The 22,676-nt window shown below is 49.0% G+C and overlaps 1 protein-coding gene across 2 annotated transcripts in view; it reads right to left on the minus strand.

Annotated features, from left to right (window-relative positions):
* Window positions 1–22,676, minus strand: part of tyk2 (tyrosine kinase 2) — a 121,622-nt gene that overhangs the window by 34,331 nt on the left and 64,615 nt on the right. For both annotated transcript variants that reach the window (XM_072490850.1, XM_072490851.1), the window contains exons 6-11: window positions 17,449–17,824; window positions 13,645–13,827; window positions 9,984–10,141; window positions 7,408–7,531; window positions 3,209–3,401; window positions 2,332–2,450 (exon numbers count right to left, since the gene is read on the minus strand). In XM_072490850.1, coding sequence (XP_072346951.1) covers window positions 2,332–2,450; window positions 3,209–3,401; window positions 7,408–7,531; window positions 9,984–10,141; window positions 13,645–13,827; window positions 17,449–17,824 — 1,153 coding nt within the window. The remainder of the gene's footprint in view (window positions 1–2,331; window positions 2,451–3,208; window positions 3,402–7,407; window positions 7,532–9,983; window positions 10,142–13,644; window positions 13,828–17,448; window positions 17,825–22,676) is intronic.

Genomic DNA, 22,676 nt, shown 5'->3' on the forward strand with positions numbered 1-22,676 from the left:
AGAAACCAGCTTCTTATTGTGTAAAGACAAACCTCTCATCTGGAGGCAATTCTCTCACCTTTGTTACCCAAATAATAAGACTAAATGTGATTGTGTAGTGCCAGTAAATGTCACGGCTGTTTTCGGCTCAGTTGAAGTGACAACAGGGGTACTACCACTGGCCCACAGTCTGGCGGAATAGGGAGTGGAAACACACCAGCAGCATGACACCCAGTATTCCTGATTGGCAGGTGTGAATTGGGCTCAGCAGTGATGCCGCCTGCAGTCAAACAGCTTGGCGACGCTCAGCAACCTGGTGTGCAAATGCATAACGTGAACTTGGGGAGGATTAGGAGAGGCTGACTGGCTCCTCTCAGATGCACTGCAGAGCAGACCCAGACAGGAAAAAACCAGAGAGGTAGACAAGCAAAAACAGGAATACATTTTGGAACTACAGTCAACACAAACCGTTATTTCATTGTTTCTTGTTTGAAACACGAACAGAAAATTCCTTTAGCCATAAAACACAAAACCATTTTTTCCTAACACGAGAGTGCGTGCAAGGATCAACCAAAATACTATTACTGAACACACCGAACCAGGAGACAAACTACAAACATGACAGCACCTTGTAAACACCTTTATGGCCTTACATTTCTCTGGGGAAACCAGTGTACAGACCGAGAGCAATCCCCTCCAAATCCAGTGTACAGACCGAGAGCAATCCCCTCCAAATCCAGTGTACAAACCGAGAGCAATCCCCTCCAAATCCAGTGTACAAACCGAGCGCAATCCCCTCCAAATCCAGTGTACAAACCGAGCGCAATCCCCTCCAAATCCAGTGTACAGACCAAGAGCAATCCCCACCAAATCCAGTGTACAGACCGAGAGCAATCCCCTCCAAATCCAGTGTACAAACCAAGTGCAATCCCCTCCAAATCCAGTGTACAGACCGAGAGAAATCCCCTCCAAATCCAGTGTACAGACCGAGAGCAATCCCCTCCAAATCCAGTGTACAAATCCAGTGTACAAACCGAGTGCAATCCCCTCCAAATCCAGTGTACTGAGTGCATTCCCCTCCAAAACCAGTGCAGAATGCAATCCCCTCCTAAAGCAGTGTACAGAGTGCAATCCCCTCCAAAAGCAGTGTACAGAGTGCATTCCCCTCCAAATCCTGTGTACTGAGTGCATTCCCCTCCAAATCCAGCGTAGAATGCAATCTCCTCCTAAAGCAGTGTACAGAGTGCAATCCCACCTAAAACAGTGTACTGAGTGCATTCCCCTCCAAATCCAGTGTACTGAGTGCATTCCCCTCCAAATCTAGTGTAGAATGCAATCCCCTCCTAAAGCAGTGTACAGTGTGCATTCCCCTCCAAAACCAGTGTACATTCCGAGTGCATTCCTCTCCAAAAACGAGTGAACAGAGTGCATTCTCCTTAAAAACCAATGTACAAACTGAGTGCAATCCCCTCGGAAGCCAGTGCACAAATCCAGTGCATTCCCCTCCAAATCCAGTGTACAAACCGAGCGCATTCCCCTCAGAAGCCAGTGCACAAATCCAGTGCATTCCCCTCCAAATCCAGTGTACAAACCGAGCGCATTCCCCTCGGAAGCCAGTGCACAAATCCAGTGCATTCCCCTCCAAATCCAGTGTACAAACCGAGCACATTCCCCTCGGAAGCCAGTGCACAAATCCAGTGCATTCCCCTCCAAATCCAGTGTACAAACCGAGTGCATTCCCCTCACAAACCTTTGCTACTATTTTACCAAAAAATTAAAACAAATTCATACCATCACGATCAAGTATTCATGCCCCGAACTCCTTGTGTTTCTTTAAGAAACAGTCCAGAGAAGGAACGATTTCCATTTGATTTTTGGCCCCAGAGAGAGGTCGGTGTATGTGCGATAATGAAAAACTGGAGTGACGGGCTTTTCAACTTCTGAAGGAAGCACAGAGTTGAAATAAGAGTTACCGAAAATAATAGAGGCAGACTCAACGTTCACCTGTAGTACTATGGCAGGAATTATTTTTGCTTGCAAGAAGTGGAATAGTTAAATAAATTGAGAAGTGGGTGTTCCAGTGGAGAGACATTGCAGATGGATAGGAACGGTTGGGTAAATGGTTCCCATGCCACTTCTACAATTACTGTTCCCTTTGTGGCTATTCGCCCACGAGCAACTGCTGTGGGATAAAGGGATAGATTTTCTTTACAAACAATTCGGATGTAACTTCAGGACATGCAGTTTATCTGCCCCTTGGAGCACAGACCTGCAGGAGGAAAGGGGCAAGGCAGATGGACCTCAGACAACATAATGCACAATAATAAACACCTTTCTGTAGCACAAACTCACCTGAATGATTTCCTCCTTTCTTATCTGATGGAAGCTGAGCTGGCTCAGGTTTAACTGCGCTGTCAGTGGCCGTATGTCACTGTCCTTTACATTCCTCATTACCAGCAAGTTGGAGAATTCTGAAAGTTAAAGTAGATCACAGTTCGTCCAGAAGCTTCAATCGGAGCCCCCTTCCCCACCCCCACCTGCTAAATGAAATTTTAACTCCAAGAGCAAGATCAATTCAGAATTTGTGGCCTTCGCCTCTCCATTTGCCCGGCGAAGGAGCCTGTTAAATTGGAGTTTGGATACGCAGCCGGAGGAGAGGGCCTGGCTGGGGGATTTGTCCGACTTTCTCCGGCTGGAAAAGATTCAATGGAGTTGAGGGGGTCAGCGGAGGGCTTCGAGGCACAATCGGGGGTTGCTCATGACGATGTTCGAGGAATTGTTCTTCACGGGGATGCGGGGAGGAAGGCGGGGGGGGGCAAAAAGAGGAAAAATTGTGCAAACTGTGACGTTTGTGGAGATGTTGCTGTTTTTTTTTTTTTAAACAGGTGTTCGGAATAAAATAATTTTTTTTAAAAAAGTGTGGCAAGTAAGAGAGTGCGATCTAAAGGACATTGACAAAAACAACGTGGATTCCTCAAGAGGGGAATGGATGGGGAGGAGTGAGAAATTGAGCCCCCCCCCCCGCTGAGTTAGATTTGGTCGCGCAGGCTGGTGTAATGTGGAAGAAGCGACACGGGCTTTGGGAGGCTGCCCGACACGAACACAGTGATCAGAAAGGAGTGTGGCTGCCATTCCAATGCCATCGCAGCACTGGCACTGCCCTCCCGAGTACAGTGCATGGCATGTAGTGACCAGAAAGAAGCTGCTCAGGCCTGTTGATGCGCTTTACCATGGGGAAGAGGTGGACAACACTTCTTCACAATGTAGCTCTCGTTTCCAGATTTGAGCGTGCAGCCCTTTAGACTCTCGAGCAACTCCTTCACACTGGGGAACGATCGCTGCCATCCCTGCAGTACATAAGCATCAGGTGCCTTCCTCTCAATCTGAAACTGCTTCATGTCCTGTAACCCCCCAGGGCCATACTGAAAGTGAAACAGAATATCAGTCACTGCTGGGCAGAAAGCACACGTACAGACTCAAAAACATCCTTCCCTTTTCAAAGGGGAAACTGGTATTCCCCTCTTCTGAAGTGCTGCTGTCAGGCAAGCCAGTCTCTGAACATTCACAAGTGCGACTCAGGTACTATAGGAACCAGGGAATTATGGGGTAGTGTGGGAATAATTATTACCTCACTTCTTATCATGACTGGCTTCTTACTGCAAAATGAAATTTTAACTCCAAGAGCAAGATAAATTCAGAGAAGTACTGGAACCCAGGAAATGCAGAACAAGCCAGCAGCTTCAGTTATGAATTTGAACGAGAAAAGCTGCACATGTGGCAGATTCCTCTGGGTCAGGATCCAAAGTTGTAGAAACTTGAGGCCAGCAGCAGACAGTTAACAGACACTGCTGTGGGGGTGGGCTGCATCACCCACTGCCACCCGGGAGGCCGACCGCATTGTGAATATCAATTGTTAGTGTACGATGGAGGAATAATACAGCAGCTAGTCTTTTACCTTCAGCAAGTTTATTCTGCATACAGCTCACCAGATACAAACCCCCTTACAATTTCCCCACCACAACTCTTCCAGCTGTGCCCATTTGCACTCTTTTGGAGGTTGAACCAATAACCATCTTCAATAAGTAATTGAACAAAGTAATTGTCAAATCACAAACTTGCCGATGCACCGACACGCGTCCCCAACAGGGCAGCCTATGGCACCGCGCAGCCCTGGGAGTGGGCTGCGCCACCGCAAAGCCCTGGGAGCAGGCCGCTCAACTGTGTACCTCTGTGAGGGGCTGCTCCACTGTGTAGCCCAGGGAGGGAGCGGCGCGGGCCGCTCCATTGTGCAGTCCGGGGAGCGGGCCGCTCCATTGTGCAGCCCTGGGAACGGGCCGCTCCATTGTGCAGTCCGGGGAACGGGCCGCTCCATTGTGCAGCCCTGGGAACGGGCCGCTCCATTGTGCAGTCCGGGGAACGGGCCGCTCCATTGTGCAGTCCGGGGAGCGGGCCGCTCCATTGTGCAGCCCTGGGAACGGGCCGCTCCATTGTGCAGTCCGGGGAGCGGGCCGCTCCATTGTGCAGTCCGGGGAGCGGGCCGCTCCATTGTGCAGTCCGGGGAGCGGGCCGCTCCATTGTGCAGTCCTGGGAGCGGGCCGCTCCATTGTGCAGTCCGGGGAGCGGGCCGCTCCATTGTGCAGCCCTGGGAACGGGCCGCTCCATTGTGCAGCCCTGGGAACGGGCCGCTCCATTGTGCAGCCCTGGGAACGGGCCGCTCCATTGTGCAGTCCGGGGAGCGGGCCGCTCCATTGTGCAGTCCTGGGAGTGGCCAATCAAAGGGGTGGTGAAAGGTTTATTTAACTAGAAGTTCAGAGATTTAAGTTTCACAATGGCCCTTTCCGGTGAAGGTGTTAACTTGCAAATCTACCCCCATCGTATATCATTTAATACCGTGACGACAGATGCAAAATATTGGAAGGAGGTGCTAATTGAGATTCCCGTTTGTTTTAAAGCACAATTTGCAGCAGTTTCCTGGTGTAGCAAACAAAAGAAGATTCACAACACCAGGTTAAAGTCCAACAGGTGTGTTTCGAATCACTAGCTTTCGGAGCTCTGCTCCTTCCTCAAGTGAAATCACCTGATTTCACCTGAGGAAGGAGCTATGCTCCGAAAGCTATTGATTTGAAACAAACCTGTTGGACTTTAACCTGGTGTTGTAAGACTTCTTACAGGGCAGCACGGTAGCATAGTGGTTAGCACAATTGCTTGACAGCTCCAGGGGCCCAGGTTTGATTCCGGCTTGGGTCACTGTCTGTGCGGAGTCTGCACGTTCTCCCTGTGGGTTTCCTCCGGGTGCTCCGGTTTCCTCCCACAGTCCAAAGATGTGCAGGTTAGGTGGATTGGCCGTGATAAATGGTCCAGCAGACCAGGGGCTGGTTTAGCACACTGGGCTAAATCGCTGGCTTTTAAAGCAGACCAAGGCAGGTCAGCAGCACGGTTCGATTCCCGTACCAGCCTTCGCGAACAGGCGCCGGAATGTGGTGACTAGGGGCTTTTCACAGTAACTTCATTGAAGTCTACTCATGACAATAAGCGATTTTCATGTCATTTCATTTTTTCATAAATTGCCCTTAGTGTCCGAATATGCCCTTAGTGTTGGGTGGGGTTACTGGGTTATGGGGATAGGGTGGAGGTGTTGACCTTGGGTAAGGTGCTCTTTCCAAGAGCCGGTGCAGACTCGATGGGCCGAATGGCCTCCTTCTGCACTGTAAATTCTATGATAAAATTACTGTGCTCACCCCAGTCCAACGCTGGCATCTCCACATCATAGCAGACAAAAGGAAGAATGTGAATGAGAAACAGAAGTGTCAGCATTGTGTGCCACGGCACTGACCCATGGAAGATTTTTCCTGCGACGTGGGCACACTGTTGTACCGGTCCTTCTTTGACAGACTAGGCAACGGGCAGCAAGGGAAGGGCTTTTTAAATTGCTGAAAGTGAGGAGCTCAGAAGCACAGCTAATTACGACCAAACTAATGGATAAAAGATATGAACAAAACCCTGGGGCCCCACTACAAGACGTTGATGGGGCTGCTGAAAAACAATACTTTCTTTATGCGACATACATTAGTGATCTTAACATAACTGAGCCAAACCTTTGGGCTTTTAACAGCCTATCTTCCAATCCCCTGTCTCCATTAATACTAAGAGTATTTTTCTCAAAGAAATAGAGAAGCAGCAAACACTTCATATAACCATTTGGAAGAGGTCCCACTTGACATTAAAGTTTAAAAGCAAAGCCATTAGTAATATCTGGCCTTGCTCCCATCTTCTAGTATTACAGTTTAGTCAGCACTCCCCAGCCCTGCTGCCTTCAGCACAGTAGGGCCACATTATCAAATTAAACCATTAAGTCAACATTTCCTGGGAGCGGCACGGTAGCGCAGTGGTGCCGAGGACCCGGGTTCGATCCCGGCCACGGGTCACTGTCCGTGTGGAGTTTTGCACATTCTCCCAGTGTCTGCGTGGGTCTCACCCCCACAACCCAAAGGCGGATTGGCTGCGCTAAATTGCCCCTTAATTGGAAAAAAAATGATTGGGTACTTTAAATTTATTTTTAAAAGTCGACAGTTCCTTCTTGAAGATTCTTTTTTCTTAAGTATTGGGATGAAGAGAATTTGTCACATTAAGGGGCAATTTAGCGTGGCCAATCCATCTACCCGGCACATCTTTGGGTTGTGTGGGTGAGACCCACGCAGACACGGGGAGAATGTACATTATCCTATGCTTGTAACTCCCTACATTTAAAGCAGTGTACATCAATGATGGTGACGACAAACTGGGGTGGGCCACATCGTGCGTTGAATGCTGTGAATTTCTACATGTGAACAGTGCGATTCTCCATGTTGAGTGGATCAGGGAGGCAACAAATCAGATGCCCACTGATATCACTGAGGAAACATAGCTGGGTGAGAGGGCGTTGAATTACAGACAGTCAATATTTTGATGTTTACGTGTGATATCTGGCATGTGTACCAAGCGTGGTGTTGGTCTGATGTACTTCCCATGTTCCTCACCCACACTCTGTAATCTGCTGTTATGTGAAGGTGCCGAGCAGTTCCCAGCTGAAGAATGAAGATAGAATATCTAAGCATTGCTGAACCTCCCTATAATCCAGTCAGACACAATGAACATAGGTGCAATTACACCTGGGAAACAGTAAGAAGTCTTACAACACCAGGTTAAAGTCCAACAGGTTTGTTTCGATATCACTAGCTTTCAGAGCACTGCTCCTTCCTCAGGACTTTAACCTGGTGTTGTAAGACTTCTTACTGTGCTCACCCCAGTCCAACGCCGGCATCTCCACACCTGGGAAACAGTAATGGGTAGGCAAACACTTTCAACATTTCCATGTTGTCACACCCACATAATCCCAAGTTGTACACTAAGTTTTGATTATCGAATAAGTTGTACAAGCGTCTCACGTACCTCGGACTTCTCCTTGCTAACAACAGTCATGATAATCTTATTGAAGTCTAAAGCGCTCCATCGCAGCACATACAGTCCATCCTTGTTCTCCTCTCGCCGGAGCTTGTTAGTGACATAGTGTGGTCTGTGGGAGAGAGAACAATAAAGTTGAATGTCCCCGTTTCTCCCTACTTATGTCTCATGTATACAAGGGATAAACAGCCCAAGATGGAACCCGAACAACAAAAAGGGGAACATGTAAATTGTGCATACTGGCCGTCTCACTCATCTATTGCATAGTGTACAGATGGAAAAATCCAATGGAAATATTAGAAAGACAAGGGGGTTGGGGAGGTTAAGGGGGTAGGGTCCTGCGAGTTATTTCCATTGTTTGGCTTTTGTAAATTGTATCCGGTCTACACAAGACTTGTTTATTTTGTATTGTATAAAATGAAAAAGCTGTATAAAAACATTGAAAAAAAATACAAGGATAAAATGACAAAAGGGTTGCCAATGTCGAGAAAATATTAAAACTGAGTTCCTCTTCAGTGGAGAAGCTTGCTGCAGTGTCAGAGGTCCAGGTCAGCTGAGTAAAAGTCAGTATGGCAGATTGAGGGAGGAGGAGGAAATGGGTTTAGATTAGCTGTCCCCTGGTGGGAGGCGTTTATCTGGAAATGTTGAGAGGAAGCCAGTGTTAGCTTAACTGTGATACTCTCCACAGGCAAACAGCCTGCTGATGCTGATTTGCACATGAAGAGTGACCATCGAGGCGAACCAGCACCGTTGCAACCATCCCAAAGCATATATTGCATGTACTGCAACAAACTGGACCATGTCTATCTCCCTCGCAGCCCACTGCACCTGTACAAAGTTTAAGGTCTTCAGTTAAAGAGCAGCAGATTCCTGGGAACACCGCCACCAGTTCCTCTCCAAACCACACACCATCCAGACTCTCTTCCTTCACTGTCACTGGGTCAAAATCCTGGAACTCCCTCTCTAACAGCGCTGTGGGTGTACCTACGCCCCAAGGACTGCAGCGGTTCAAGAAGGCAGCTCACCACCACCTTCCCACGGGTAATTAGGAATGGGCAATAAATGCTGGCCCAATTCCGTGAATGAATAAAACATGAGATGGCGAGGATAAGGTGACAGCAAACCGACTCCAAGGTAAAGAGTTTAAACAAGCAGTACTGTATTCCTCCACACCCACGTACACTTTGAGGATTAACTTCATTTCAATTTGGAGTTTTTTGCGATGGAAGTGGAGAGCGGAACAGTTTTCCTGTCCAATGGAGATTTCACATCCAATGCATTCTGCTTTGCCTTCCTCATTTTGTAATGGGTTATACAGAAAAAAGATGGAGGAGAAATTGGAAGCACAGCAGGGAGAGTTAGAAGAACAGTGTGTGGGGTAAGTGGTTCAGTTGTCAGAGCTGTAGATTGAATTGGGTGTGACTGGCACCTTCTCACTTGAGGGTTCAGTCAAATTCAAAAGGACACAATGAAAGCCTTACCTTTTGATGGTAAAAATGACAAATTCAATCAGTTCAGAAAGTCTCAATGCCGTTCTTAATGAGCACAGACCCACAATGGAACTTAGCTCACATCTCAAGGTTACCTGCCACCAGGGTAATAAATCTGCTGCTATGTGGGTCGGAACCAGAACAGCTGGTGGATGATCAAATAATTCCACTGGGTATTTTTCAAGGGACGAAACTGGTCACCCCTCCAACTGGCGGATTCAAATGACTGCATCTCACTATGATTCAATGCCCCGAGTCCAAATTCTAGAGGCGCTGTCAACATCCTGAAAATGATTTTGGAAAGATTCGGCAAAGTTGGCCATCATGAGAAATGCAAAACATGACACAATGATGCAGGAGATGCTCTTCTGTGGTCGCAAGAAAGATATATTTTTGGGACAGTGCAGAGGGAGCTTTACTCTGTATCTCTGTGCGGTACCTGTCCTGGGAGTGTTTGATGGGGACAGTGTAGAGGGAGCTTTACTCTGTATCTAACCCCATGCTGTACCTGTCCTGGGAGTGTTTGATGGGGACAGTGTAGAGGGAGCTTTACTCTGTATCTAACCCCGGGCTGTACCTGTCCTGGGAGTGTTTGATGGGGACAGTGCAGAGGGAGCTTTACTCTGTATCTAACCCCGTGCTGTACCTGTCCTGGGAGTGTTTGATGGGGACAGTGTAGAGGGAGCTTTACTCTGTATCACACCCCGTGTTGTACCTGTCCTGGGAGTGTTTGATGGGGACAGTGTAGAGGGAGCTTTACTCTGTATCTAACCCCGGGCTGTACCTGTCCTGGGAGTGTTTGATGGGGACAGTGTAGAGGGAGCTTTACTCTGTATCTAACCCCGTGCTGTACCTGTCCTGGGAGTGTTTGATGGGGACAGTGTAGAGGGAGCTTTACTCTGTATCTAACCCCGTGCTGTACCTGTCCTGGGAGTGTTTGATGGGGCAATGTAAAAAGATGTTGATACTGGGTGCCTGAAATGAAAAGTTTCTATGGCCCAGTTCTAACGTCCCACAATGAATATATACAAACATTTTAAACCGATGAGGAGCTGCATGCACACCGACACTTACTGCAATGGCCCGTGGATGCCGCTGCCGATACTCAGCACAACCCGCGGAGAAGCCACCTTATGACACAGGTAATGGTGTGAGTCAGTGGTCAGGCACGAGTAGCCATCGATCAACGCTGCAAAGGACAGTGCCTGTTTGTGGGAGAGCAGTACCAGGTCCTGCAGATAACAAGAGGAAAGGGATTAACTTTAATGCACAATGGGTCTGAAGATTGGACAAGTGGCGGATGGTGTAAATGACAGGTTTTCAAACTGCTACCCACGAAGGCATCACTCCTGCCTTGCTGAGGCCAGCCTATCAGCACAATGCCTCAGGAACTCGGGAGTTTGTCGTGCTGCTGTTAACTTGGTTATTTTGCTGGGCTTGTTAACAGTAAATACTTTCTGCAATTACAGCACTGTCTACCTTTGGATTGCGAATGGTGTCTTTTCAAATTTATGACTAAAGCGTCTCCCCAAATGCTTCGGGATTTGCAAGAGGTCCGCGAGAGCACATCAATATTAACTCGGGGTCCTTGCGAATGTGTCAATGTTGATAACAGCTTTCCTGTACAGTTGTGTTTGAAGGCTTGTTTTAGATTCTGCCACACGTGGTTGACGATATATTCCAATCGTCCAATTTGGGATTTTGAGAACACCAATCCACTCAGACTTACATATCTACTTCTCAAAAGGACAAAGTGGAGAGGGGATCGGTGCAACCATGCAATTTGGCCCTCGGTGTCCTCAGTAACTTTATTTATCGAGCGCCACTAAGCATGCCAGCGACAAAGTGCAACTACAACAACAACAACTTGCATTTATGTCGCACCTGAAAGAACATTATCGAACAAATCTCATGCTGAATCACAATGTAGGATTAGGACGCACTGGCAAAAGCTTGGTGAGAAAGCTATGTTTTAATGAGTGACTTTGAGGAAAGAGGGAGAGGGGGGTTTAGTGAGGGAATTCCAGAACTTATGCTGAAGGCATGACCACCAATTGCAGAAAAATCAGAGATGCTCACACAGCTGCAATTAGAAGAATGCAATCCTCAATTCTAATTTGTTTCCCCCTCTCTTTAAAGCCAGCGACTCTGACTGGAGTAGGATTTCCTGGACACCAGTAGCTCGCTTTGTCCAATGAAGCAGCCATGTTTCAGCCTGGTGTCCATGAGCTTTCCTGTCAAGAGTCACCGGATCAGAATCTGAAGCAGGGACAAGGGCAAATATTTTTCCCCTCCAATTAATTTTATTGCCTTGAACCCTGTCAAGAGTGACTAACTGAGGGTCACTAACCGAGCTCAATGTTGAAATGGGAAGAGGGCTGATTTCATGTTGTGGAAGAACGAGACTTAAATGTATGAAGTGACCTTGAGCAGAAAAAGAAGGTAAGGGGCCTGCGAGAGGTTTTTTCAAAGTCACAAAAAGTGGGTTTTGTGAGGTGTTAAGTGGCAACTGAATGGGACGGCACGGTGGCGCAGTGGTTAGCACTTCTGCCTCACGGCGCTGAGGACCCGGGTTCGATCCCGGTCCCGGGTCACTGTGCAAATTGTGAAGTTTGCACATTCTCCCCGTGTCTGCATGGGTCTCACCCCCACAACCCAAAGATGCGTAGGCTATGTAGATGGCCACGCTAAATTGCCCCTTAATTGGAAAGATATAATTGGGTACTCTAAATTTTTTTTTAAAGTGGCAACTGTCGTCCTAGAGAAGGGCTGAAATCCAGCATACTAAAATAAGGCAAGCATCAAGCTGGCTAATCTCTCCTTCCCACATTCCTTGTGTGAGTTACTGAAATGGAATGCCCATCACTCCGTAATCAGGTTCTGCAATGACTTGCCTGCAGCGTGTCCAATTGCAGGGACAACTGCTCCAGCTCAGAGAACAATGGAAGCGGCCGAGTTGAAACCAGCCAGAGCGCGTAGGCTTCATAGCTGACTCTCTGTGTGGGGTCAGAGTTCTCAATCCAGGCTCGCATTAGGGAGATGGCTGACTGCTGGAGATTTCACTCCACATTCAGTAAAAGTCTCCCCCCACCACCCCCCCGCCAGTTTATCCCAATTAGAAAGGAGGTAAAGCTCGCCTGGCTGCTGCAGTGGAGATAGAGATTGGGTAATTGCAGGTTAGGGAGTGAACAATGCCTGACTATTCACACAGCAAAGTTAAAGCACAGCGTTGGGTATAGTTCATGTTAAGGGTGCAGCTGGATTCGAATGAAAAGCTTTAACCAATCTCCTCTGTCACAGTCATTCCTGCTATTCTCTCGAATTGCTGTTACTTTTTTGGCCATTTTCCCACCTTGCCTCCTATGTTTAAGAATAATACCCTGTACTTTCCCCCTCTGTAAACTCAAGAGTTTGAATCATGACTCATGGCAGTATGTCCATCCCCAACAGCCTTTCCCAAGATCTCAAAATCAACCCCAAAACTTGGCATTGTTGAATAACGATATCCACATCGCACCTCTCAGTCCCTCTCATCCTGGTTGGGTAACATTCAACATAGGTCCTGGCTCTTTATTTATATCCCTCCGTCGAAAACTACTGCCTCACAGCACCAGGGACCCAGGTTCAATTCCCACCGTGGGTGACCGTCTGTGGGGAGTTTTCACGTTCTCCCCGTGTGTGCGTGGGTTTCCTCCGGGTGCTCCGGTTTCCTCCCACAGTCCAAAGATGTGCAGGTTAGATGGATTGGCCAAATTAAATTGTCCCTTAGTGTACGGCGGTTAGATGGGACTACAGGGATAGGGCGAGGGATTGGGCAAAGGTAGGCTGCTTTTTCGGATGGGCACTGCAGGAATTCTATGACAACAAATTGTTGCGCTCTTTTTTATGTCTGTATTTCTGGCAGCCTGAAGAGGAATAAACGGAGTTGTCCAAGGAGCAGGATTGCCAATTCCTTGTGGAGTCAATGACGATATGTCAGCCCTCTGACACCACAGGTTCCTAACCAGTCCCCCAAAGTAATCAGCACATCAGTCAAGTAAGGGAAAAAAATCCATGAGTCACGAGGGCGTGACCCCGAGCCACGGGGGCATGACCTCGAGTCACGGGGGCACGACCCCATGCCACAGGTACGAATTATAAATAACTCCCAACAATTTGATTGTATTAAATTCAAAAAATGTGAAAGTAACTTTGAAAAGTTGCTACACAAGAGTTCAAGGAATCCCACAGGACCTGCACACCAAGAATCCCCAGAAGTTAGCTCTTCTTTAAAATAAATTTAGAGTACCCAATTCATTTTTTTCAATTAAGGGGGTGATTGTGGGGGTGAGACCAACGCAGACAGGAGTGACCCTGGCTGGGATCGAACCCGGGACCTCGGCACCGTGTCCAGAAGTTAGCTCTTGCCAATTGCTAACAGAAGTAAACATTAGTCACACAGCTCCCCTGATAGTTTAGCAGGGGTTAACTCGTGAGCCAGGCAAACCAGCAAGACCCCAGCTTGGATCTGTTGACAAAGTAGTTGATGTGTTCTAATTGGGAAGTCCGAGGATAGAGAAAGATTCCAAAGTCTGCCTGCTATAAATGTGTGTGTGATGTGAGGACATGGCTGTGCTCACGCAGCGCAAACATCCAAATGGGCAAACCGCCCAGCAATCAGTGGGGAAAACAGACATCACCAAGAGGAGGAGGAAACGGAAGAAATGAAAATTGGCAAACTGAAGGGATTACTCACCATACATTTGTTATCTTGTCGATGGACACTGACCCTGCAGTCAGAGATGCTAATGTGTGTAATATCCTTGAAACCACAGAAATGGATCCATGGCTTTTCGGTGAACTCCACGGCCTCATTTGATTTATTACTGCCGTTGTCTGCAGGCTTCCCCTTCCATCCAGTCTTTTTGTTGGGTGCAGGCTATTAAAAATGAAAATAAAACACATCGACAATTGCACAACACTGGAATTTCGAATAATATCAATAACTATCTGCAGGGAATCTGCCATATTTTAAACAAAGCTTTTGTCAAAGCTTTGACAAAGAGTCATCGGACTCGAAACGTTAGCTCTTTTCTCTCCCTACAGATGCTGCCAGACCTGCTGAGATTTTCCAGCATTTTCTCTTTCGTTTCAGATTCCAGCATCCACAGTCATTTGCTTTTATACTTTAAACAGTTATCTCTTGTTAGAAATGAAAAATAATCCTTCAGAAAGAGTTAATGAGCTGAAGTCTGAAATTTACCAGCAGTTCGAAGAACCTGGGTCGACCGTTTTCCATAGTGTGCGCTTGGGCAGTGCCTGGTTAGCAATGAAAACGGCAGGTCCCAGACCATTACGGGGAAACGACACAGCAGTCAGTAATCTGCTGGTGTGTGAAGAGGAGCCATTACCTCCAGCCTTCAGAAGCAGCAGTAATTGCCATTGAAACGTTAGCCTGACAGCCTGCTGAACGCTAGAACAACAGCATTTCAGAAACATTGACAAAGTGCTCACTGGAAAGCTCAAGGTGTGTATTGCCCAGTAAGGCGTTGAGCTATGTCGACCATGAAATGCCCAGGTCCATTGCCAAATTTGTACCGAAATGACTGATCTGGGCAGGGCCAGGCTGCACTGCAACTGGTCTCAATGTTTCAGTCGGAAAAGTGGATAAAAAATACCCCAATCAGGGCAGCACGGTGGAGCAGTGGTTAGCACTGCTGCCTCACGGCGCCGAGGTCCTGGATTCGATCCTGGCCCCAGGTCACTGTCTGTGTGGAGTTTGCACATTCTCCCGTGTCTGTGTGGGTCTCACCCCCACAACCCAAAGATGCGCAGGGTAGGCGGTTGACCACGCTAAATTGCCCCTTAATTGGAAAAAAAATGAATTGGGCACTCTAAATTTATTTTTAAAAGAAAGGAAAACAAATTCCACAATTACAGCTCCCGAGTGCCAGTTGGGGCCCACTGCCACGAGCAGGAAATTATCAGAGAGTGCAATAGTGACTGTAAAAAACAATCCCTTGTGTTGTATCCCCAGTGTGCCAGTATTGATCAGGGATCTCGGGAAATTGTCATAATTTACAGGAGATCCCAGGAGAGCGCATGGGTGTTTACCGGGAATGTCCGGGGAGTGAGTCAGTAATTACAGGGAATCTTGGCGAGTGTGTCAGTATTTGGAAGGGATTCACGGGGAGTGCATCGGTACTTACAGGGGATCCCCAGGGTGTGCGTCAATATTTACAGGGAATCCCCGGGAGTGTGTCAGTATTTACAGGGGATCCCCGGGGTGTGTGTCAATATTTACAGGGAATCCCGGGAGTGTGTCAGTATTTACACGGGGTTCCCGGGGAGTGTGTCAGTATTTACTGGGAATGCCCGGGAGTGTGTCAGTATTTACAGGGAATGCCCGGGAGTGTGTCAGTATTTATAGGGGATCCCCAGTGAGTGTGTCAGTATTTACAGGGAGTCCCCGAATTGTGTGTCAGTATTTACAGGGAATCTCCGGGGTGTGTTTCAGTATTTACAGGGGATCTCTGGGGAGTGTGTCAGTATTTACAGGGGGTCCCCGGGGAGCATGTCAGTATTTACAGGGAATCCCCGGAGAGTGTGTCAGTATTTACAGGGTGTCCCCGGGAGTGTGTCAGTATTTACAGGAAATTCCTGGGGAGTGTGTCAGTATTTACAGGGAATCCCCGAGAGTGTGTCAGTATTTACAGGGGATCCCCGGGGTGTGCGTCAATATTTACAGGGAATCCCCGGGAGTGTGTTAGTATTTACAGGGGATCCCTGGGGTGCACGTCAATATTTACAGGGAATCCCCGGGAGTGTGTCAGTATTTACAGGGGATCCCCGGGAGTGTGTCAGTATTTACACGGGGTTCCCGGGAAGTGTGTCAGTATTTACAGGCAATCCCCGGGGTGTGTGTCAGTATTTACAGGGGATCCCCGGGGTGTGTGTCAATATTTACAGGGAATCCCGGGAGTGTGTCAGTATTTACACGGGGTTCCCGGGGAGTGTGTCAGTATTTACTGGGAATGCCCGGGAGTGTGTCAGTATTTACAGGGAATGCCCGGGAGTGTGTCAGTATTTATAGGGGATCCCCAGTGAGTGTGTCAGTATTTACAGGGAGTCCCCGAATTGTGTGTCAGTATTTACAGGGAATCTCCGGGGTGTGTTTCAGTATTTACAGGGGATCTCTGGGGAGTGTGTCAGTATTTACAGGGGGTCCCCGGGGAGCATGTCAGTATTTACAGGGAATCCCCGGAGAGTGTGTCAGTATTTACAGGGTGTCCCCGGGAGTGTGTCAGTATTTACAGGAAATTCCTGGGGAGTGTGTCAGTATTTACAGGGAATCCCCGAGAGTGTGTCAGTATTTACAGGGGATCCCCGGGGTGTGCGTCAATATTTACAGGGAATCCCCGGGAGTGTGTTAGTATTTACAGGGGATCCCTGGGGTGCACGTCAATATTTACAGGGAATCCCCGGGAGTGTGTCAGTATTTACAGGGGATCCCCGGGAGTGTGTCAGTATTTACAGGGAATGCCCGGGAGTGCGTCAGTATTTACAGGGAATGCCCGGGAGTGTGTCAGTATTTATAGGGGATCCCCGGTGAGTGTGTCAGTATTTACAGGGAGTCCCCGAATTGTGTGTCAGTATTTACAGGGAATCTCCGGGGTGTGTTTCAGTATTTATAGGGGATCTCTGGGGAGTGTGTCAGTATTTACAGGGGGTCCCCGGGGAGCATGTCAGTATTTACAGGGAATCCCCGGAGAGTGTGTCAGTATTTACAGGGAATCCCCGGGGAGTGTATCAGTATTTACAGGGAATCCCCGGGGAGTGTGTCAGTATTTACAGGGAGTTCCCGGGGAGTGTGTCAGTATTTCAGTATTTACAGGCAATCCCCGGGTTGCGTGTCAGTATTTACAGGGAATCCCCGGGGAGTGTGTCAGTATTTACAGGGAATCCCCGGAGGAGTGTGTCAGTATTTACAGGGAATCCCCGCAGGGGGGGGGGTCAGTATTTACAGGTGGCAGCATTGAAACTAACATTTCAAAGCCACCTGCCCCACTCTGTGAGAATGAGAAACATCAGCAATATTGTCCATATTCAACCCAAAAGCCAGTGATCCCTAATGGAAATTGTCACATGGGCGGAACAATGACCAAAATGTTTATGATGCCCTGTGCAGGCAGCAATTTGGAATTTGTTGGTTCTGTGTAACTCATTAATGTTCAACATCGTCCAGCTCCACCCGTACCCTCCAGCTGTTTACCTCCCGTACCCTCCAGCTGTTTACCTCCCGTACCCTCCAGCTGTTTACCTCCCGTACCCTCCAGCTGTTTACCTCCCGTACCCTCCAGCTGTTTACCTCCCGTACCCTCCAGCTGTTTACCTCCCGTACCCTCCAGCTGTTTACCTCCCGTACCCTCCAGCTGTTTACCTCCCGTACCCTCCAGCTGTTTACCTCCCGTACCCTCCAGCTGTTTACCTCCCATACCCTCCAGCTGTTTACCTCCCGTACCCTCCAGCTGTTTACCTCCCGTACCCTCCAGCTGTTTACCTCTTTCGGTATTCGCCACTGAATTCCCTCTGTCCCCGTCACAAGCACTTCATGTTCCTGGGTAACCAGTGTGGGGAAGGTGATATCCTCCGTGGTCTTTACATAATACCGATTTATGTAAGGGGTCCTGCTACTTCCGGGAAGCACCTCCAAATGCAGAACGCGGAAAAGCTCGCCTCCAAAGTTGTTGCAAAGGTTCTCCAAGGTGGACAGGTATTTGAGCATAATATCGTACTGGATCGCTTTTCCAGAACTAACCACAGGCAGCTGGAAGCTCCTCACAAACTTCCGGAAGCCACGTTTAAGCCGGATCTTGGTCAGGGTGTTACACCTCTCTATTTTTGCACGGAATGACTTCGGGATACATCCCTTAAAGCTGATAAGAGAGGAGAGTAAAGAAAGGAAACTGATTAGTGTCAACATCTGACCGAGCCTTCAAGGTGATAACAGGCCAGTAACAACATTCATTGATAGCTCAGTCTTCAGTTTCTACCAGAGCCAATGAAGGGGATGCAATCTTTCAGACAGGGAATGTGGTGGCGTCGTGGTTATTGTCACTGGACTAATAATCCAGAGATCCAGAGTAATGCTCTGGGGACCCGGGTTCAAATCCCACCACTGCAGATAGTGAAATTTGACTTCAATAAAATCTGGAATTAAAAGTCTAATGATGACCACGAAACCCATGTTGTAAAAACCCATCTGGTTCACTAATGTCCTTTAGGGAAGGAAATCTGCCGTCCTTACCCAGTCTGGTCTGCATGTGACTCCAGACCCACAGCAATGTGGTTGACTCTTAACTTCCCCCTCAAGGGCAATTAGGGATGGGCAATCAATGCTGGCCAAGCGACACCCACGTCCCATGAATGAATAAAAAAAATATGGGCAGACCTGCCAAATAATTTCGCATTTTCTGTTTTTATTTCCCCTCTCTGTGCATGAGTTTAATCCGGACAAATGTGAGGTAATGCGTTTTGGTCGGTCTAACAAAGAGGGGAAATAGACAGTAAATGGCAAACTCTGAGGAATATAGAAAATCAGAGAGATCTGGGCGCGCAGGTCCACTGATCTTTGAAAGTGGCAACACGACTTCCGGGTGCGGCGATGACCAGCTGAGTCACACGTTTCGGCAGCTCCCTGTGAAACGGACTTTTGGGCTCTTGATAGGAGCCCCAACGGCAATTTTGACGGCTAAAAACACTGTGCGGTAAACCAGAAGGGAATCCCCCCTGGATACGGATGGAAAAAGGAGGAGAGAGTGGCCAGATTGCAGTGGATCCTTTAGAACAGCGGCAAGGAAGGCAAGCAAAAACCAAGATGGCGTCGGAAGGTGGCAGTTTAACATGGGGCCCTGAACAACAAGAGTTCTTGAAATGCTGTGTGGAAGAGATCAAAAAGGAAATGAAGAAAGAGCTGTTGGCCCCGATACTACAGGCGATCGAAGGGCTAAAGGAGGAACAAAAGACCCAGGAGCGGGAGCTTCGGGTCGTGAAGGCAAAGGCAGCCGAGAATGAGGACGATATACAGGGCCTGGTGGTGAAGACGGAGACGCAGGAGGCACATCAGAAACGATGTGTGGAAAGGTTGGAGGCACTGGAAAACAACGCAAGGAGGAACAACCTGAGGATTCTTGGTCTTCCTGAAGGTGTGGAGGGAGCGGACGTCGGGGCATATGTGAGCACGATGCTGCACTCGTTAATGGGAGCGGAGGCCCCGGCGGGTCCGTTGGAGGTGGAGGGAGCATACCGAGTGATGGCGCGAGGATCGAGAGCAGGAGAAATTCCCAGAGCCATAGTGGTGAGATTCCTCCGTTTTAAGGATAGAGAAATGGTCCTTAGATGGGCGAAGAAAACTCGGAGCAGTAAATGGGAGAACGCGGTGATCCGCGTTTATCAAGACTGGAGTGCGGAGGTGGCGAGAAGGAGGGCGAGCTTTAATCGGGCCAAGGCGGTGCTTCATAAAAAGAAGATAAAATTTGGAATGCTGCAACCGGCAAGACTGTGGGTCACATAGCGAGGGAGGCACCACTACTTTGAGACGGCGGATGAAGCGTGGACTTTTATTGTGGAAGAAAAACTGGAATGAGCGGGTTATTAAAAAGAACGTTCGAACAAAGTGGTGGGGCGAATGTGGGGGGCAAAGAGGGGTTTTATGTACTAATCCTGCGATGCGGTAACTTTTCTCTCTCCCACAGGTGGTGATGGGGGGGGAGGGGAGGTGGAGGAGATGGGGCGTTGGCCATTGGGGGCGGGGCCAAGGGAGAAGCGCGGGCTTGGTTCCCGCGCTATGATAATCATGGCGGGAATAGAGAAGCAGGAAGGAGGGGGCGTCGCACGGTGCGAGCCGAGGTCACGGGGGGAAGACGAGGTCAGCCAGAGTTTGCTGACTTCTGGGAGCAACATGGGGGGAGTAATTACGCTAGCGGGGGATCTAGCGGGGGGGGTGGGAGGGGGGAATTACTGGGTTGCTGCTGCTGGGGAGAGGGGGGAGCTGGTATGGGAGAGGATGGGCGGGGGGGCACCGCCTGGGGGAGATACAGCTGCGTGGGAACCGGGTGAGGAGCTGGAAAAAGGTGATGGCTAATCGACAAGGGGGGGGGGGGGGGGGGTAGGAAGCCCCCCAACTTGGCTGATCACGTGGATCGTGAGAGGGCTGAACGGGCCGATAAAGAGGGCACGGGTACTCGCACACCTTAAGAAACTTAAGGCAGATGTGGTTATGTTACAGGAAACGCACCTGAAACTGATAGACCAGGTTAGGCTACGCAAAGGATGGGTGGGGCAGGTGTTCCATTCGGGGCTAGATGCGAAAAACAGGGGGGTGGCTATATTAGTGGGGAAGCGGGTAATGTTCGAGGCAAAGACTATAGTGGCGGATAACGGGGGCAGATACGTGATGGTGAGTGGCAAACTACAGGGGGAGACGGTGGTTTTGGTAAACGTATATGCCCCGAACTGGGATGATGCCAATTTTATGAGGCGGATGCTAGGACGCATTCCGGACCTAGAGATGGGAAAGCTGATAATGGGGGGAGATTTTAATACGGTGTTGGAACCAGGGCTGGATAGGTCGAAGTCCAGGACTGGAAGGAGGCCAGCAGCAGCCAAGGTACTTAAAGATTTTATGGAGCAGATGGGAGGTGTAGACCCGTGGAGATTTAGCAGACCTAGGAGTAAGGAGTTCTCGTTTTTCTCCTATGTCCATAAAGTCTACTCGCGAATAGACTTTTTTGTGCTGGGTAGGGCATTGATCCCGAAGGTGAGGGGAACGGAGTATACGGCTATAGCCATTTCGGATCACGCTCCACACTGGGTGGACTTGGAGATAGGGAAGGAAACAGGAGGGCACCCACCCTGGAGAATGGACATGGGACTAATGGCAGATGAGGGGGTGTGTCTAAGGGTGAGGGGGTGCATTGAAAAGTACTTGGAACTCAATGATAATGGGGTGGTCCAGGTGGGAGTGGTCTGGGAGGCGTTGAAGGCGGTGGTTAGAGGGGAGCTGATATCAATAAGGGCACATAAAGGGAAGCAGGAGAGTAAGGAACGGGAGCAGTTGCTGCAAGAACTTTTGAGGGTGGACAGACAATATGCGGAAGCACCGGAGGAGGGACTGTACAGGGAAAGGCAAAGGCTACATGTAGAATTTGACTTGCTGACTACAGGCACTGCAGAGGCACAATGGAGGAAGGCACAGGGTGTACAGTACGAATATGGGGAGAAGGCGAGCAGGTTGCTGGCACACCAATTGAGGAAAAGGGGAGCAGCGAGGGAAATAGGGGGAGTGAGGGATGAGGAAGGAGAGATGGAGCGGGGAGCAGAGAGAGTGAATGGAGTGTTCAAGACATTTTATAAAAAATTATATGAAGCTCAACCCCCGGATGGGAGGGAGAGAATGATGGGCTTCTTGGATCGGCTGGAATTTCCCAAGGTGGAAGAGCAGGAAAGGGTGGGACTGGGAGCACAGATCGAGGTAGAAGAAGTGGTGAAAGGAATTAGGAGCATGCAGGCGGGAAAGGCCCCGGGACCGGATGGATTCCCAGTCGAATTCTATAGAAAATATGTGGACTTGCTCGCCCCGGTACTGACGAGGACCTTTAATGAGGCAAAGGAAAGGCGACAACTGCCCCCGACTCTGTCTGAAGCAACGATATCGCTTCTCTTAAAGAAGGAAAAGGACCCGCTACAATGCGGGTCCTATAGACCTATTTCCCTCCTAAATGTAGATGCCAAGGTCCTGGCCAAGGTAATGGTAATGAGAATAGAGGAATGTGTCCCGGGGGTGGTCCACGAGGACCAAACTGGGTTTGTGAAGGGGAGACAGCTGAACACGAATATACGGAGGTTGTTAGGGGTAATGATGATGGCCCCACCAGAGGGAGAAACGGAGATAGTAGTGGCGATGGATGCCGAGAAAGCATTTGATAGAGTGGAGTGGGATTATTTGTGGGAGGTGTTGAGGAGATTTGGTTTTGGAGAGGGGTATGTTAGATGGGTGCAGCTGTTGTATAGGGCCCCAGTGGCGAGCGTGGTCACGAATGGACGGGGATCTGCATATTTTCGGCTCCATAGAGGGACAAGGCAGGGATGCCCTCTGTTCCCATTATTGTTTGCACTGGCGATTGAGCCCCTGGCGATAGCGTTGAGGGGTTCCAAGAAGTGGAGGGGAGTACTTAGGGGAGGAGAAGAGCACCGGGTATCTTTGTATGCGGACGATTTGCTACTATACGTGGCGGACCCGGCGGAGGGGATGCCAGAAATAATGCGGATACTTGGGGAGTTTGGGGATTTTTCAGGGTATAAATTGAACATGGGGAAAAGTGAGTTGTTTGTGGTGCATCCAGGGGAGCAGAGTAGAGAAATAGAGGACCTACTGTTGAGGAAGGTAACAAGGGACTTTTGTTACCTGGGGATCCAGATAGCTAAGAATTGGGGCACATTGCATAGGTTAAATTTAACGCGGTTGGTGGAACAGATGGAGGAGGATTTCAAGAGATGGGTATGGTATCCCTGTCAATGGCAGGGAGGGTGCAGGCGGTTAAGATGGTGGTCCTCCCGAGATTCCTCTTTGTGTTTCAGTGCCTCCCGGTGGTGATTACGAAGGCTTTTTTTAAAAGGATTGAAAAGAGCATCATGGGTTGTGTGTGGGCCGGGAAGACCCCGAGAGTGAGGAAGGGATTCTTACAGCGTAGCAGGGATAGGGGGGGGCTGGCACTACCGAGCCTAAGT

Source organism: Scyliorhinus torazame, chromosome 27 (assembly GCF_047496885.1).
Source record: "Scyliorhinus torazame isolate Kashiwa2021f chromosome 27, sScyTor2.1, whole genome shotgun sequence".
In the NCBI taxonomy this organism is placed as follows: Eukaryota; Metazoa; Chordata; class Chondrichthyes; order Carcharhiniformes; family Scyliorhinidae; genus Scyliorhinus; species Scyliorhinus torazame.